The sequence below is a fragment of the Ochotona princeps genome, chromosome 16 (genome assembly GCF_030435755.1).
Source record: "Ochotona princeps isolate mOchPri1 chromosome 16, mOchPri1.hap1, whole genome shotgun sequence".
In the NCBI taxonomy this organism is placed as follows: Eukaryota; Metazoa; Chordata; class Mammalia; order Lagomorpha; family Ochotonidae; genus Ochotona; species Ochotona princeps.
The window spans coordinates 16,370,263-16,386,497 of NC_080847.1; the positions used below are offsets into that span (position 1 = coordinate 16,370,263).

Here is a 16,235-nt window from a genome sequence, read left to right on the forward strand (position 1 = left end):
AAAGCAGAGGAAGGGAATATTTGTAGGAAACCCCTAGATAGATTTCTTTTCAGGATCAGATATCACGGGTCTTAGTGTTTGGAGGCAGCAGAAATCTAGGACGATTCCTTTTTGGCATCTACACGTTTCTTCTTTCTCTTTCCCACACATGACCTCATCACTTTAATTGTCCCGATATTTTGGTGCATTCTTTAGGAAAGGTAATGGAGACAATACTTCTCAGTTGTGCTGATCTCTGCCATTCCTTGACTCCAAGCACCACATCAACTGTGGGTTTCTAGGGGGAGTCGGGGAGAGTGGGTACACTACTTGGGTGAGATACTTAGACACTGGGTGGTAGAAATATGGGATTTTATGCACTGAATCTTTAAATGTTGAATAATATTCTTTTTTTGGTACAAACTAACAATTCCTGTTGTGTTCCATTCACCTACACTTTTCACAACACTGGAGAGTAACAACTCACCAGAAAATCAAATCTGTTTGCAGTACATTTTTCTAGTCAACACTGATGACACTTCATGAAGATGCTGTTGGAAAACAGGGCATGGAGAGGGGACTGAATTCTGGTTTTCCTTGTCTGGGCAACACTCCTTGCAAGCAGTACTTACTGGTATTTGCCAGTAGAATGAAGCATGTTTTAATGTCATGCAGCCTTTTGAAGAATATCGTTCTATTTATGTTTTTCTCTGTAGTTGTAGAAGAAATCAAGAAATAGGTGATTGACCTTGACAATGACTGAATATGGCATCTCAGCTCAGTTTTTCCACTACAAAGTTAACAGGTCTCATTACTGGTCAAGGATAGGGGCAGCTTGGGATCTGTAGCCACTTCCTGGAAAGTTCATGCCACTGAGCCTTAAATAAAAGATGAAATCTTTTTTCATTACGGTCAGTGAGCAACTGCAGGGTATCTGTGTGTCTAATGCTGCCACATCTTTTTTAGGAGAACAGCTGGTAGCTCAATGGCTTTCCTTCTTAAAAGGAGAAAAAAAAAGTGCCTCTTGCTCTGAAGTTTCAGCAGGAAGCTGCTGCTTCATCACCAAGTCATGTCACATATTTTATAGTGCTAAACTTTGCCTTAGGAGTTGAGAAACAAAAATGAAAGAAAATTGATGCACTATACGAACTGGTGCCAGGGAACAGGAAGTAATGGGTGGGCATAAAACTCAGCATCTACTGAGGATGAGAGGCACACAGTTCCCACTGACACCCGGAACTTGAACGTTAGAACCATTTCAGATGCCTATAGGAACAATGGCACACAGCAGAGGGTTGATCACGGGTGGTGTGATCTGACCATTAGCTTTTGGTGCAATTTCAGGGGATGTGTAAGAGAATGAACCCAGATGGAAAGACTTCAGCTCAGAAAGACCCGGGATGATAGGATAGATTCTTTTGAAAGGAGAAACCAGAGTGAGCTCTGGTATTTTCCACATGGTCAAACACATGAATGCAACAGGATGCCTTCCTGTTCTTGATGCAGCAGAGTAGAAACAACCATGCTCTGTGATTGCAAAGGTGAAACATGATGCTGGAGGTAATGACTGATGTCATTCCTATACAAAAAGTGCATACAGAGGACCAGCGCGCTGCACTTCCCGCAGCAGCTCGGGAGGTCACGGCGGCGGGCGTCTGGGCGCTCCGGCTCTCTCAGGTGGTCCCCAGCGGCAGGGCAGGCTGCAGATGCATAGCCATATCACAAGCTGCTCAGCTGTCACCCCTTGAACTGACAGCAAGGCGGAATGAGCTCTTCAATAAAGAGAAAAGAAGGCAGCTTTCGCTCACTCCCCAGACAGAAAAGATTGAGGTGAAGCATATTGGGAAAACCAACCCTGGCACTGTCTTTGTGATGAATAAAAACGTTTCCACACCTTACAGCTGTGCCATGCATTTAAGTGAGTGGTACTGCAAGAAGTCCATCTTGGCTCTTGTGGACAGACAGCCATGGGACATGTATAAGCCTTTGACCAAGTCTTGTGAAATTGAGTTACTTACTTTCAAAGACCACGACCCAGGAGAAGTGAGTAAGGCCTATTGGCGGTCATGTGCCATGAAGACGGGCTGTGTGATAGAAAGGGCATTCAAAAATGAGTTCACGGTCATTTTGGTGAGAGCTCTGGAGGTTCCTGTGATTGCTGGAGCCTTCTGCTATGACGTCATTTTGGATGAGAGGCTTGATGAGTGGGTGCCAACCAAAGAGAACCTACGTTCCTTTACAAAAGATGTTCATGCTTTAATTTATAAAGATCTTCCTTTTGAAACTCTAGAAGTTGAAGCAAAAGTTGCACTGGAAATATTTCAAAATAACAAGTACAAAATCAAGTTCATCGAAGAGAAGTCATCTCAGAAAGCTGAGAGAGGAAAGTCAAGCTACATAGGAAAGGTGACTTCATTGATGTGAGTGAGGGTCCTCTCATTCCGAGGACAAGTGTGTGTTATCAGTATGAAGTGCCAGTGGTTCACAGTCTGCAGCCCACCCAGCCGAATCATGTGCCAAGATTCCAGGGTCTCTCTTTACCCATTCACTTAAGATTACAATTTACAATATGGGATAAGTTATTGGAAAGATCTTGGAAATTGGTAACTGGAGATCAGTCTAAATGGACAGAGGAAAATGTGACTACCCGATAACTTGTTAAAGTTTAAATATGTACAGTATATGAAAATAAAAGCTTTCAATACAAAAAAGTGCATACAAATCACTAAACAAGAACAATGTAATGAAGCATAAAAAAAAATCACTGAATATGACACAGGAAGTGCCTCTGGTGGTTTAGCCTGAGAAGGAAAGAGCACTAAGTAGGATAATTATCATTTTATATATTGTTTAAAATTTCAAAAGTAAATGATAACATACAAGTACTTCCAGAATGCAGCTGTTTTTATTTTTAAATTGTCTACCTTAAAATACCTTTTTTTTTTGCTATGCAAGAGATATTAATTCTGGATGTGTGGTGTAAGTGGCAAATATTGTTTATAATTTGTATTCTGATCTGTGACAACCTTTTTAAAAAAGATTTATTTATTTTTATTTTAAAATCAGATTTACAGACAGAAGGGGAGACAGGAAGATCTTCCATCCACAAGTTCACTTCCCATGTGGCCGCAACAGCCGGAGCTGAGCCAATCTGAGGCCAGGAACCCGGAGCTTCTTCTAGGTCTCCCATGTGGGTACAGGGTACAGGGTACCAAGGCTTTGGGTCGTACTGTACTGATTTCCCAGGCCACAAGTATGGAGCTGGATGGGAAGTGGAGCAACTGGACTATGAACTGGCTCCCACATGGGATCCCGGCACAAGCAAGATGAGGACTTTAGCCACTAGACTATTGTACTGAGCCCTGGGATTACCCTTTAAAATGGACATCATACATGTTTGGAGTTTCCAAGCCGAGTTGGTATTATTGATTACATATTGATCTGGAGTTGGAAAGGTGCAGAGTGATCTTAAATCCTTGAGAAAAAATTGCTGCCGCAGAGTTTACACATATGCAACTAGGTAAGTCATTTAAAGCATCATTTGAAGGTTTGTTTTCCACTTGTCAAGTAAAGGACAGAACAGACAAAGGGCAAACAAAAGGCCTAATTTTAATCAGTCCTTAGTGACACTTTTGCATGATATCATCAATAAAATGATTTACATGTTTTCCTGTCTTTTAAATCATTAACATTTAGACATTTGGAAACTGACTTTTGGTGATTAACCTTTAAAAATTGGAGAGAGTATTTATCCCTTTGCTTCACAGGTCTCGGGACATCATGACAACTTCAGAAATATTTAAAGAGGGAGCACAGAATGGAAAAGATAAAAGAAGTGAAGAATAAAAAATGGAAAAAAGACAAAAGCTAAGGAGTCAGAGACAAATTACCTCATGTAGCATAGAATTTCTCACCAAGATAACCTATGAAGAATTTTATTTTCTTTCTGAACTCTTTCCTTAAGAGAACAGCAGAAGGGGGGCACTCCAGAGTGGAACAGGTGGTAAGGAGGAAGCTTGGATCCCAACCACGAAGACTCCCAGACCTTCACCACAAACTATTAATATGAGCAACAAGGACTATATCCCAACTGCCAAGGAGGCCACAGGGAATTGGACGCCCTCGGAGGCCAAGTACTCTGAGGTCACCCACCCCCAACCGGAGCTTCCGCAGGGGATGGAAGAAGTCCAAACACTACCGCGCAGAAACCAACGTCATCGGAAAGACAACCAGAAGCCCTGAGCGGTCTGCAGACACATAAGAACAATAAATGTCCTGCAGGACCAGGGAGGAGAGCTTTCTGTGGTCCGAGCCTGGCTCCACCTCTGGACCCCGACCCTCCCTCGCAATGACCATCGGGATAGCTTCGAAAACCCCTCACAGCAAACAAACAATCATACAAACTAAAAAAAAACTAAAATAAATAGACAAACAACAGAAAGTAGAGCTTGAAATCTGACAGGAAAGAGCTGGCGTGGATTGGCTCATGCCTTGCTGGGTGGGACACAAAGATTACTCACTCCTCACCATGGTGTTGAGGATTTTCCTGCACACCCACCTCCCCCCAAAAAATGTTCTGCACCTTAAATGTCGACAAATATCTTGTTAGAGTTACAAGCCAGTCTAAATTATCCCAAAATCTGCCAAGATCAACAATATACTTCAACACAACAAATGGCTAAATACTAAAATGAAATAGACACGAGACAGCTGAATGGTACCCTATAGCCATTTTAAGGTATATAGCAGCCAGTCCGGTCCTGTATATAAAGTAAAATTGAGATGTCAATGAGCTAATCATAGGTTGTGATTAGGACTTGTTTTTTTTTTTTTTTTTTTTTTTTTGTAACACACTGGTTACTCAAAACCATGTCAATTCCATATTATTGCAAATTGCTGTTGATGTTATATTGGGACTCTTAATTGACTGTGATGATATTATACCAGCTCTAACTTCGGACCAGAAATGGTCTCCCCAAGAAACTGTTCAACCCGTCTGGACAATAAGTAGCTGGACTCCATGCTTGGTATATGTTTGCAAGGAAAGAATCTTGATTGAATTTGAACTGTAATGCTGCATCAAGGTGGAGGAATCCACCAGGGGGGAGGGGAGGGGTAGGGGTGGGGGGATTCCCAGAGCCTATGAAACTGTCACATAATGCAAAATATTAATAAAAATATATATATAAAAAAGAGAGAACAGCAGAAAAAGTAGTCCATCCTTGAGACATCCTTTAAAAAGTGCTATGTGAGATTGTATGGTATTTATTTCATGTCTCAGATGTCTAGAAGGAACTACATGGGGAAGGAACTACTGGTTTAAAGATCACTTATTTTCACTTGCTTGTAAGTCATGCACACCCACTTGTGCACACATGCGTGCACACACACACACTAACATACACAATCTTTTTTCACTCTGTTTCACTCCTAGTCAGGACTAGGCCACGCTTAAGTTGGGAGAATAGAACATAATCTAAGTCTCCCTTGCAGCAGAGATCCAAGTTCTTGAGCTGTCACCTCAAGTCTCAGCATATGCACTAGCTGGGCATTGAAGGCAGAGCTTGGCCTGGAATCAGGGCACGGCGATACAGCGTACAGGTGTCCCCAACACCTTCGTAATTATTGTTTCAACCTGCCCAGGATTTCTGCTTTCTAGACTGGGGTAGATGTGGATTTGAGGTTAGGCACCGGTACCTCTGCTTAAAACAGTTTGGCTCTTTGTTTCTCAAGGACTTGAGCAGTGGTTTCCTTGCATACAGGGCCTGGCCAAGCCAGGGAAGGTGGAAGGGAAAACCAATGATTCATTGAAGCTTTGCTCATGTGAATTATGAGAGGATATTATGCAGTACAAACTGTTCTAAGTGGAAGGAAGGAGGTGGCTTTAAATGAGCAGCAAATTTGAAATAGACTTGGCACATTCTGTTTGAAGTAGACGTCTGCAAACACACACATGCATATGTATGTGTCTAGATCTCTATCTGTGTCTATATGAATATATAGTGTGCAGATAATTGCATAAACAGACATGGTTTGGTCCTCTTTGAACATCCAGCAGATAGCTTTAATACTAGAACTCAGAAATGATAGAAAGAATTAATATTTATTATATGTTACTCTATGCTAAATATTTTGAATACCTGTGCATATTTCATTCCTGCCAATGAGTCTATGAAGATTATTTGTTTTAGAATTGAAAAACAAAGACTCTGTGCAGTTAATTTTCTAAAGTTTATTTACAACATTTGCAAGGCAGGAACCCAAGGCTGGGTCTGCCACCGTTCCTTATTTGTTCCACTGTACCTACTGACTTTAAGATATATTGATGACTTCCCACACTACAGTAATGGATTTGTATCTCAAATGCATTAGTTCTCAACAAAGAGCCACAAGACTCTGGGAAGCTGGGCTAAGTTTTATTTTTCATTAAGTGGAGTTATGGGAATAAACAAGAAATATTGGTAACATAAAACACAATGCACTCTTCTGCTCAGGCATGAGTTAGAAATCCAAGGAACAACCAACTAATAACTAAATTTCTTTTTTGTGGGATTGACACGATGTTATTAGGATTACTTAACTACCAATGGTCTGTTCATGAAGTTGATACAGAGCCTGAAGAACTCTTGGACCTTTTAGTAGAATAGTAGTTTTTCTGCACCAGAGACTGAAAGATCATGATTGTTTGCAAGATAAACTACTCAGGCTACCCTATAACTCTATAAGGATCTTGGAAGTATAATCTTAACATAATTATGGAATGATGGTGTAATTCGAGGATACTCCATTATGTTGTAGAGTTTCCCTCTACATTACTTAAAGTATTTCATGAACCATAATTAAGTTACTTAACAATTGACAGAAATTCCTTTGCCATCCCTTCATCAAATTATCTTATTATTTGTTAAAATCTTTGGACACAGGCTACACTGATAAAAAATATTTTGAACAGGAACTGGAGCACTTCTCAAACACTTTAAAATTTTTTTTGAACAAACAGAAATGACATATAATTTGGAGCTGAAATAAAATTTTCCTTAAATCTAATTCTATATGACGTGCTTTTTACTAAACCTCTTGAATCTTGTGCCCTCATGTTCTTTCTTTAATACTTAAAATTCTACATTCCAACATCAGTTTCATTATTATTCTTTTATTTTTCCACTTATATTTAGAGTGTCATGAGGGTCTCAGCTCCATATACTACATGAGATTTTGCAGGACAGCACTGGCATGATTCTGAGCCTCTAATCCAAGAGAGTCACTCCCAGATGTTTGGGAATGGCATTTAGGATTTGAATTTTGCCACCCCCATGCCCTCTACTCACTCACTGGCTGAGCAGGTCAGACAAGCCACGTCACACCGCTGAAAACCATTTCTTTTCTTGAAGAGTCCTCCCAGCTACACATACTTGCTTGGAATAGAAGAAATCCTGGAAATAAAAGCAATGACATTAATATGATTGTTGAGTAGATGTATTTTCCTAGAAGTCTTTTGGAAATCTTTGATTTTTTGAAGTGAATGATTTAAATCTAAGCTTTACATTGATTCAGTTCAAAGCTTCATGAAGAAGGGATTTTCTTAAAAGGTTCATCTTCAAATTATAGAACTTGGAACACTGGTTGGCATGGTACATAGTCTCAAAGTTACAATGAGCAGTTATCCATCAAATGTTTACAAGGAACAGATGGGACACAGGTCGCTGCTTTGTGTAAGTTTTGTTACTTATTCCAAGGGGTTTGTTTACCTCTTCCTATGTAATTCTACAGCCTCTTACACATTTTCTGAAATCATATCACTACCCAATGAACATGGGTGAAATGAACGGCTTCTTCTACGCAGTGTGTGTAATACTAGTGGAAAGACAGCAGGTGCACATCAAATTGGAAAACCATTAAGTCCTAATTTGCGGGCCTTGGAGATTCAGAGGTGGCCAAAGTTGTCACGAAGTAGAATGGCTTTATGGAGAAGGTGACAACCAGTTGTCATGACAGCATAAGTAGGCTTTTGGGCAGTGAACAGAGTCTGGATGGTCGTTTCTGAAGGGAAGAGAAATGCAAGACAGAGAAGCGTGTGAAAGCTGGTGTGCAAAGAGAGATGTGTAGAATCAGGGCCATCTACAACATTCCTGGGGGAGGGGTGTGTCACTGACAAAAATCTTGACTGTTCTGTCATGGACTAACAGATGGGATGAGCCATTTGGCTTCCTTTTTTCCCTACATTTCTGAGATGTCCTTGTTGTAGCACTCACCAGAGAGAGTCCTTGGATGTGACAATGCCTCTAAGATTTTTGAAACATGAAAACTGCTATTTCAAATCCTTAAATGGTTTTCTGTCTCTCAGACTTAACTTTGCATTTATCATGGTAACAGTCTCTTTTTTCCAAAAGGAAAATTGCTTCTAGGGGTGATCAGATATCAGAATGTTACAGAAGTTCCACCCATGTTCCCGGAAAAATAAATGGCAATCTTGACCTGCTTAAATGTAGATAATGAAGGGAAAGAACAGATTCCGGAAAGCTGTGTAGCTGACCATTCTGAAGCATTGTGGAGAGAAATTATGTCTTCATTATGTATGTGTCAATTTACATCAGAATTATGGGTGTTCTCTGGACAGTACATTGTTAGAGACACAGAATGCTGTAGCAAGGGCATTTAGGCACATGCTTAACTCATTATCATTGACAAAGAGGCATAAAATTCAAATGTAGTGAGTTTAGTATGATTCAACATGGATTTTAATTTTTGAGATGAAAGATGTGGCATTATTTCACACCAAAATAAAATAGTGAAGGCTTTTAATTGTCTTGTGTTTTAATTACAAGGGGGCATTTCCTGAGGGCAGTGGATGTCATTGTCATCTTCCTGGAGGGAGGCTGAATGTACAACTGGAGCCAATGAAAAATCTCAAGGTGACTCCAAGTTTCATAGGAAAGGGCCTTAGGCCAGAATGAAGAAAAAAACATTTTTGTTTCACTTTAATTTGGGGCTCAGGTACCCTGAAAAGCACTCACTCTTTGCAGAGGAAGCAAGGTGCTTTGCTCCAGTTCCAGATGCCGCTCATAAGCTCCCATGTGGCACTCAGGCTGGGCAGGCCAAGAGCTCTATCTGAGCCAAGGCAAATGGTCATCAGCATGCACTCCACATCTGCTCTTTTTAATAGCACAGATCATCTTTTCATTTTTATTATTTTTATTATTTATTATTTTTATTATTTATTGTTACATTTTGTTGTTTCTTCTTACAATAATGTAAACTTCATGGGGGAGCAATTATTGTCTAATAGTCGATACATGAATTTTTGTGTTATTTATGTTAGATAGTCTAGTCTATCACATGTGCTTAAAAATGTTATTTGGCTACATAAAATATCCATGAGGATGTTCAGTAAATGAAGCATCCTTATGCTGAGCATTTTATTTGTGGCTTCTTCCATTCCATTATGAAGGGTGTCAAGTAATACCCTGTATACTCCAGGCTGTTTTCTGGACTATGGATGACAATGCAGAGTAGCTTACTGCATGGCTGAGACACAATTCTGCTGAGTCCACTGTGGCACCATCCAGTTGATGTCCTGGGAACCATCAGAAATTGTAAGTGTCTGATCATGGAAGCTAGTTACGGTTATACAAGCCTGATAAGACAGGGCATTGGTCTCATACAAGGATAGATTAAAGGAGAGCTAATACTGCTTTAAAAATTTTTTTTTTCTATCAAGGATCTTGAACTTTTGCCAATGATAAGGAAATGAGGTGCATGGTGAGTTATTACTTCTTGGTGGCACGGATTTTTGTTTCACCCTTAACCCAACAAGTTAATAAAATAATGATAATGTTATTTATTAAGTACACGTTGAAACCTTTCACATACATTATTTTATTGAATTCAAAATGTCAGAGTTCGGAAGTGATCCAGTAGCCATGTTTAGATGAGAAAACTGAAGTTTAGGAAACTAGAGTGACATGTCCCTGTGGCTCCAGGAGGAAGCTCTAGGCAGGGGGACCACAACTTGGTGGTTCTTCAACTTGGTATTATAGTGATGAAGTCTGCACATGGGCCTAGTGTCAGAAGGGAGGTGATTGCTGAGGGAAAGCTACATGTATCAATAGTTACAGAACACTGGGAATGTTTTAAGGGCCAGGTTTGTAAGAGGTCAACCATGCGTAGGACAAAATATACCCAGAAAAACTCAGGGTAGACTTTGTAGAAACTGTGTTGCTTCCTGCTCAGCAGGAGAGGAGAGGCATGGTTTCATAGGCTAGCAGACATGGGGCCCACACAGCAAACTGAGGGTTCTGCTGGCTACAGCTTGTATGAGAGACTTGATGCGTGGGACCCATAGAGCAAACTGAGGGTCCCGCCGGCTACAGCTTGTACAACAGAGACTTGAAGTTGACATTGCTTCCCACTATGCTGACCACCAATTCCATGTACATAAAAAATGTGAAGAGAGACATGCTGATGAAATAATGCCTAAGCGAAAAACTGGTTCTGATTTTAATGCTGAAATGAACAACCAGCATTTAATGGTCTGAGGTTCCTTAACTTGTTCACACATAGAAATAACCTTCAAATTGTCATTAAGAACCAAACCAAACAAAAATGGTTTTGTTGGCACTTATGCATTCAGGACTGAGCTTAGGATTCTATTATTTTAGCAAGCTCCTATGATATCCTGTGGATCACACTTTGAGAAATGCGGCTATTTTTTGTGGAAAACCATTCATGTCTTTAAAGAAACAATAAAATAAGGAACGTGGTAACACACCAGTTTTACTATATCCTCTCGTGAGGTCTGAAGGGTGGCTAAGAAGGGGAGAGTTGGGGCAAGGGATCTCTTAGAAAGGTGAGCAGGTGGCCTGGGGCTGGGCTGGGTTGTGGGAAGCTCTGAATCTGAAGCAAGCTCATAGCTGTGATATCTTATCTTTCAGTGTTTGGGATTTTCCATTCAACAGAGCTATGGCTTACTGGCTGAATCAACAGGACAGTATCTCCCAGGAGCCTAACATATGCTAGAAAAAAAGACAGAAGAAAATACCTCACAGCAAACCAGCTCAATACGCAAGGCGAGTATAACTCCATTCAAAACAACGCGAGAAGCAGGTCTGAGTTGTCCTAAAGGTTTAGCTTTTATGTGAAGTTTTCGGATATCTCCCAGTCGTTGCTATGAAGGGTTCCTTCAGCCAAGGCAATATCAAGGATGTGGCATATTACTGTAAGTTGCAGGTCCAGAGAGTCTCACTCTGCCCAGGACCATTTGGGTATTTATGGCATTATTTGTGGGTCATACAGAATTAGCAACTTACAATTATTCTGCCTTAGACTTATTGAATGTGGGGCTCCCCCTCTTCTAGCACGGGGTCAGACCAAATGATTTCCCAGGCCTTGTCCAGCTCACAGGCCAGATGTGTGAAGAGATGGAGTGGATAATTATCCGTCAGTGCGCACTTACAGAGAACTCGTCCTGGTAGCCACGAACCGCCGCAAGTCCAAAAACGTCTCAGCTTTCTTTCTGAGGTGAGGGGGTTCCCCCGCTGTGAGACCCTAAGCACGGCTGCCTCCTCAGGGACAGCAGCTCCATCCATAACTTCCTTAGGGAAGTGACTGCCACCGGCGTGGACGTCAGCACGCACCACACGCACACACGCACCACGCACGCACGCACGCACCACGCACGCACGCAAGGACACAGACGCATGAGCCCGTCGCTGGGAGGACGCGTAGGTGTGACTAGAAAGCCGTGCCGGGGGTTGAGGTGCCAGCCTTGTGCTTACGCACTTCCTTAGACACTGAAGAACCCGAGCGGCCTGCGTCGAGCTTCTAGAAGAGGCAGAAGAAACGAATCCATGTGCGTTCAGAGGTAGGAGAGCTGGCTTCTGGCTGGGCTGACGATCCGAGAGGTTGTGGGCCTCGGGAGATGGATATGGGTGTGCATACGGAAGTCGGCTGTGACAGAAATTTCAGACTTAAGAACCAGCTCCAGGGAATGACTGGAGGAAGCCAAATGAGGCCTGAAAACACCTCGTACAGTGTTCCATACAACCTGATGATTAAGGGTCATAGTGGATGAAGGATGAGGCACAACACCAGTTGATAAAAGAAAAATTGTAAGAAAAAAAAAATTGCATGTATTGAGCATTTATCAGGAACCAGAACGCTCTCATTGCCTCCAATGCATTCACAATGCTGATTGTAAAAACGGGACAGGTGAGCACTCAGGTGGCCAGATGGAGGGGCCTTAAGTGATTGGCCAACAAGCTGAAATTTATTTCTCTGTGCAGCGAATTCAAGGCAGCCTGTGCAGCCCCATTGTTTCCAGGAGCTGCCCCTGAGGAACGAGAGAGAGGAGAGGAGAGGAGGAGAGAAGCGGAACCTAGGGGACAATAAAATTAAGTTTATGTGAGTTAATTCACTCTCCTCTGTTTATGATCTGGGCTTCTAAGTCAGATTTTATTTGTGGAAAAAAAGTACTACCTCCTTAAATTTTTTAAGCCTAATAAATTATCTGGAGTACACAAGGGTCATAGTTTAAAATGAATATATAAACACAAGGTGAATCCGAGTGTGCACAGGAGCCCCCAAAGAGGAAAGCCTGTTCTAAGTTCATTTAAACAGTGCAAGCAAGGACTAGTGGAAACCCAAAGTGCTGCGGGAATGACAGTGGTTATGGACAGAAGAGGGTATGGATAGATACTAGACTAAGGCAAGTGTGGGCTCCTGATGACTGGGAAACTGGGGGAGACAGCACTGGAGGTGGGAGCAGGAGAGCACAGGTGTGCTGGGAGCTGGGCCAGGGGCCTTGTGGGCAGGAAAGCGGAACTCCGGTCCAGGAGCTATTGGGGTCCGGCTCCTTGCATTGCCGGCTCTGTGCAGAGGCTCTTGTTGCTCCTCTGGGAAGGGCTCTGCAGTTACTCTGCAACCAGTACGGCATCTCTAGTGAGGTAAGACCTTGATCAATCTGAGCTGATCTAATTTGACTATCGCATGACATCATCTCAAGTTCAAATATTAGACAAGGTGGAGACACAAAGTGCCTTTGCTTTGACTTTAAGGAGATGTGGGACATGAGATGAACTTCATGGGGTTCTGTAGGCATCAACTCGGAGGGCGGAGTGACACAACAGATAAGCTGGAGGAGCCCCAGGTTCAAATATGACTTTGTCCTTTTTTATTCCTTTTTTTTTTTTTTTCAAAATTTACTTATTTATTGAAAGAGAGAGAAAAAAGAGGAGAGGAGAAGAGAGGAGAAGCCAGGAGAGGGAAGGGGAGCGGAGGTGGGAAAGAGAGGGGAGAGAGGGGATCTTCCACTTGCTGGTCACTCCCCAAATGGCTGCAGCAGTCAGGGTGGGGCCGGGCTGAAGCTAAGAGCCAGTGTCTTCTTTGGGGTCTCCCACGTGGGTCCCAGAGGCTACACTTCAGGTACCCTACCAGAGCACTGCGCTGCAAGTGGAGCAGTTGGGAATGTGAAATGGCATCTATTTGGGATGCTAGCATAGCAGCCTACTGGCCTTGTTCATTTTTTAGATGTGCCACTTAGGAAAGGTTTCTTAACTGCTCGTCTCTGCTTTTGTATTTGTAACATGATGAGGAAAAAAACATATGGCTTTCTGAAGTATTATGACAATACACTGGGATAATGTGTGCAATGCTGCAGATAGAGCTTGGGGATTCAGTAGGCACTCTGAGGACATTAGCGCACTCATCCTCCAGATCATACAAGAGAAATGATTGCCTCTTCTATCTCTGCTTGTATCCAAGGTCATGCAGCTTAGTATCTTGAAGGTATGTTTATGTTTATGGAAGGCTGTTATATAACTTAATGATAACACCAGGATATCCTGTATTGTGGGTGTCAAGGTGATAGATCCACCTGGCCAGGCTGTGAATGAGGATTGTATTCAATCCAGTACTTGGACAAGGTAGAAAAATCATTCAGAGATGAGAGAACTCCCTTTAATGGCATGGCATCTCATTATAGGTGCCACATGGGAAGTCAGACATCAGTAGAGCACTGAAGTTGTATCCTAAAAGAATTTTTGCCTTGTTTATAATCATACACATAGAGGATTTTTAATATGCTTCACATGCAGTTTATTTTCTTTAGAGTTTTTTAAAGGGACTACCTACATATATGTCTCAATTTTGTAAAAAAATTAGTCAAAGTTCTTGATGTGAAAACATTAATTGTGAAGCACTTGAAGGTGAAGTTAAATACCAAGGATTTAATACCAATGCCATTTGTAATTTGCACAGACTACAAAAATAATCAATCTTGCATTGTTTTAAGTTCAATGAGTACACAGGAGTTGATGACTTTGCCTGGGATAATCCTTTTCAAATGCTGTTTTCAATTCAAAAATGCCTGCTGAATAATACTGAGTTTCTTTGCTATGACAATGGTGTGGTGCCCACAGCGGCTGTGTCTGCTGCAGAGCTAAAAGGGATGATGTGAAAGCAGGCAGCACCTGGGGTCCCACCAGGTGTTCCTCGTGAATGGTAGAGGGGGCAGCAGCTACTGAGAGCTTTAGATCTGAGATTTCCCTGGACAGAATCAAGGCTTGTCACCTGCCCAGAGGGAAGACTGGGAAGATGAGTATTCTTCTGTTGGGGTTTGCTGAAGCTGACTTAACTGGCTTGAAATATACCATTGGAACTTGACAGACTGTTGGTAGTTTGATACAGGCCACGATGGGAGTATTTCTGCCATGAAACTGAGAAAACACTACTTCTCCCATCAGAGCTGGTTAGCTAGAATATCCTTGCCTGTAGCAATGGTAATGTTTTATCTATTTCTTCCTGTTAAGATTTAAGCTATAATCAAATACAACCATGCCACTGCTTTCTCCAAAGTCTGAACCTAAGATTATATGGTGGGTTAGTACAATGTATTCTGGTAAACATGCTGAATCCTTCATCAGTCCAGGCATTCTGTGTCAGACTCTTTACAATCCTGCTTATTTTTAAACCCCTATACCACAGACTTAGTTATCACAGATTTGCAGATGACAAAACAGGGTCTCAGAGAGCTCAAGAATCTTGCCTCAGAAAGGCTTCAAGGTCAGGTGCCAACTTACCTCTGCCCTATCTGATACCCTCTAGGACTAGAGATAACATGAGCACCATTTGTTTGCAATGAAGGGTCCTTCTCTGCAGATCCCTGAGCTTCCAGTTGCTATCATGGCTTGAAAAGAGAGAAAAGAAACAGTTCTACTTTAGCACCTTGCTTGCAGAGATGAGTCCTGCAGCATAGGCCTCCGCTTCTCTAGGAAGTGCAATTGGATTCTGCCATGAGATATTTCTACATTGTTGACAGATTTACTTAGAATATGAGCTACCTCTAAAGAGTAACAGCATCCCAGATGGCATCTTCAATGAAATGTCTGAATGGCCGTTAATTCTAAATCCATATGATTACTCAGATGGAGTTGTGTGTTTGTAGAGTGTGTCAGTGGGTGTGCCCAACAACAAGCTTGAATGTTTTAAAGAGGAGAGGTTCAGAGATTCTTTGAGGAAGCAGCTGCAGGGTAGGAAAACAGTTATCAGGATTTGGAAACTTAGAATGATGAATGTGAGTTATCTTGTATGGCAAGAGCAGAAGCCAAGAAATTACTGTTCCCTCCTTCACTTACTCATATTCTGTTGTGCAGCATACACATTGGAGCATTTAGTGGCACAGTGTGTTGAAAAAGACATAGGTAGTAGTTCCTGCTGTAAAGAGTCACCAAATGAGGCATACAGTTATCAACCTAATTATGACATGTCTAATTATTTAAATCCAATTGTAATAAGATACTCCAGTGGAGAATTAGGAGGTTCTACAAGAGAAAATGACAGGAGATGCATGAGGACCTGGGATGTCAGATAAGCCTTCTTCAGATGAGGCATGGCTGTAATTGGAAGGTCAAAAAGTAAGTGACAGGAAAGCAGAAGAGGAAGGAGCTCTAAAGCTAGAAACATTTGAATCAAGAAGGCCTTTGGCACGATTTGGAAGGTAAGCAAGCTGGCCCAAAGAGAAACAAAGGTGAGAAGAAGCCAGCATGACAGGCAGGGGCCAATCCCACAAAACATGAGAGATGGTTCCTAGTTAGATATTTGAATTGAAATAGGTAGTAACAGTGTATGGAATATTTTTCTTTGAACAATATTCTGAATTATTTGAAAAAGTGAAAAGAAATAGTAAATGAACCTATACAGATTCCAGATGCTTGAATTGTCAGTCACCAACTCCTAAATGTTTTTTAACATCTATTTAATCT

The 16,235-nt window shown here is 41.7% G+C and overlaps 1 protein-coding gene and 1 long non-coding RNA gene across 3 annotated transcripts in view; both read left to right on the forward strand.

Annotated features, from left to right (window-relative positions):
* Nucleotides 1-1,527: 1,527 nt before the first annotated feature.
* On the forward strand, nucleotides 1,528-2,690 carry LOC101528219 (large ribosomal subunit protein mL39-like). The gene is given in 2 exon segments (XM_012926590.2): nucleotides 1,528-2,355; nucleotides 2,358-2,690. Coding segments are annotated over 2 exon segments (1,104 nt in total). The 3' UTR covers nucleotides 2,634-2,690.
* Nucleotides 2,691-11,699: 9,009 nt separating this feature from the next.
* Nucleotides 11,700-16,235, forward strand: part of LOC131482281 (uncharacterized) — a 137,824-nt gene continuing 133,288 nt past the window's right edge. For both annotated transcript variants that reach the window (XR_009246851.1, XR_009246852.1), the window contains exon 1: nucleotides 11,700-11,839. This is a non-coding gene — a long non-coding RNA (uncharacterized LOC131482281). The remainder of the gene's footprint in view (nucleotides 11,840-16,235) is intronic.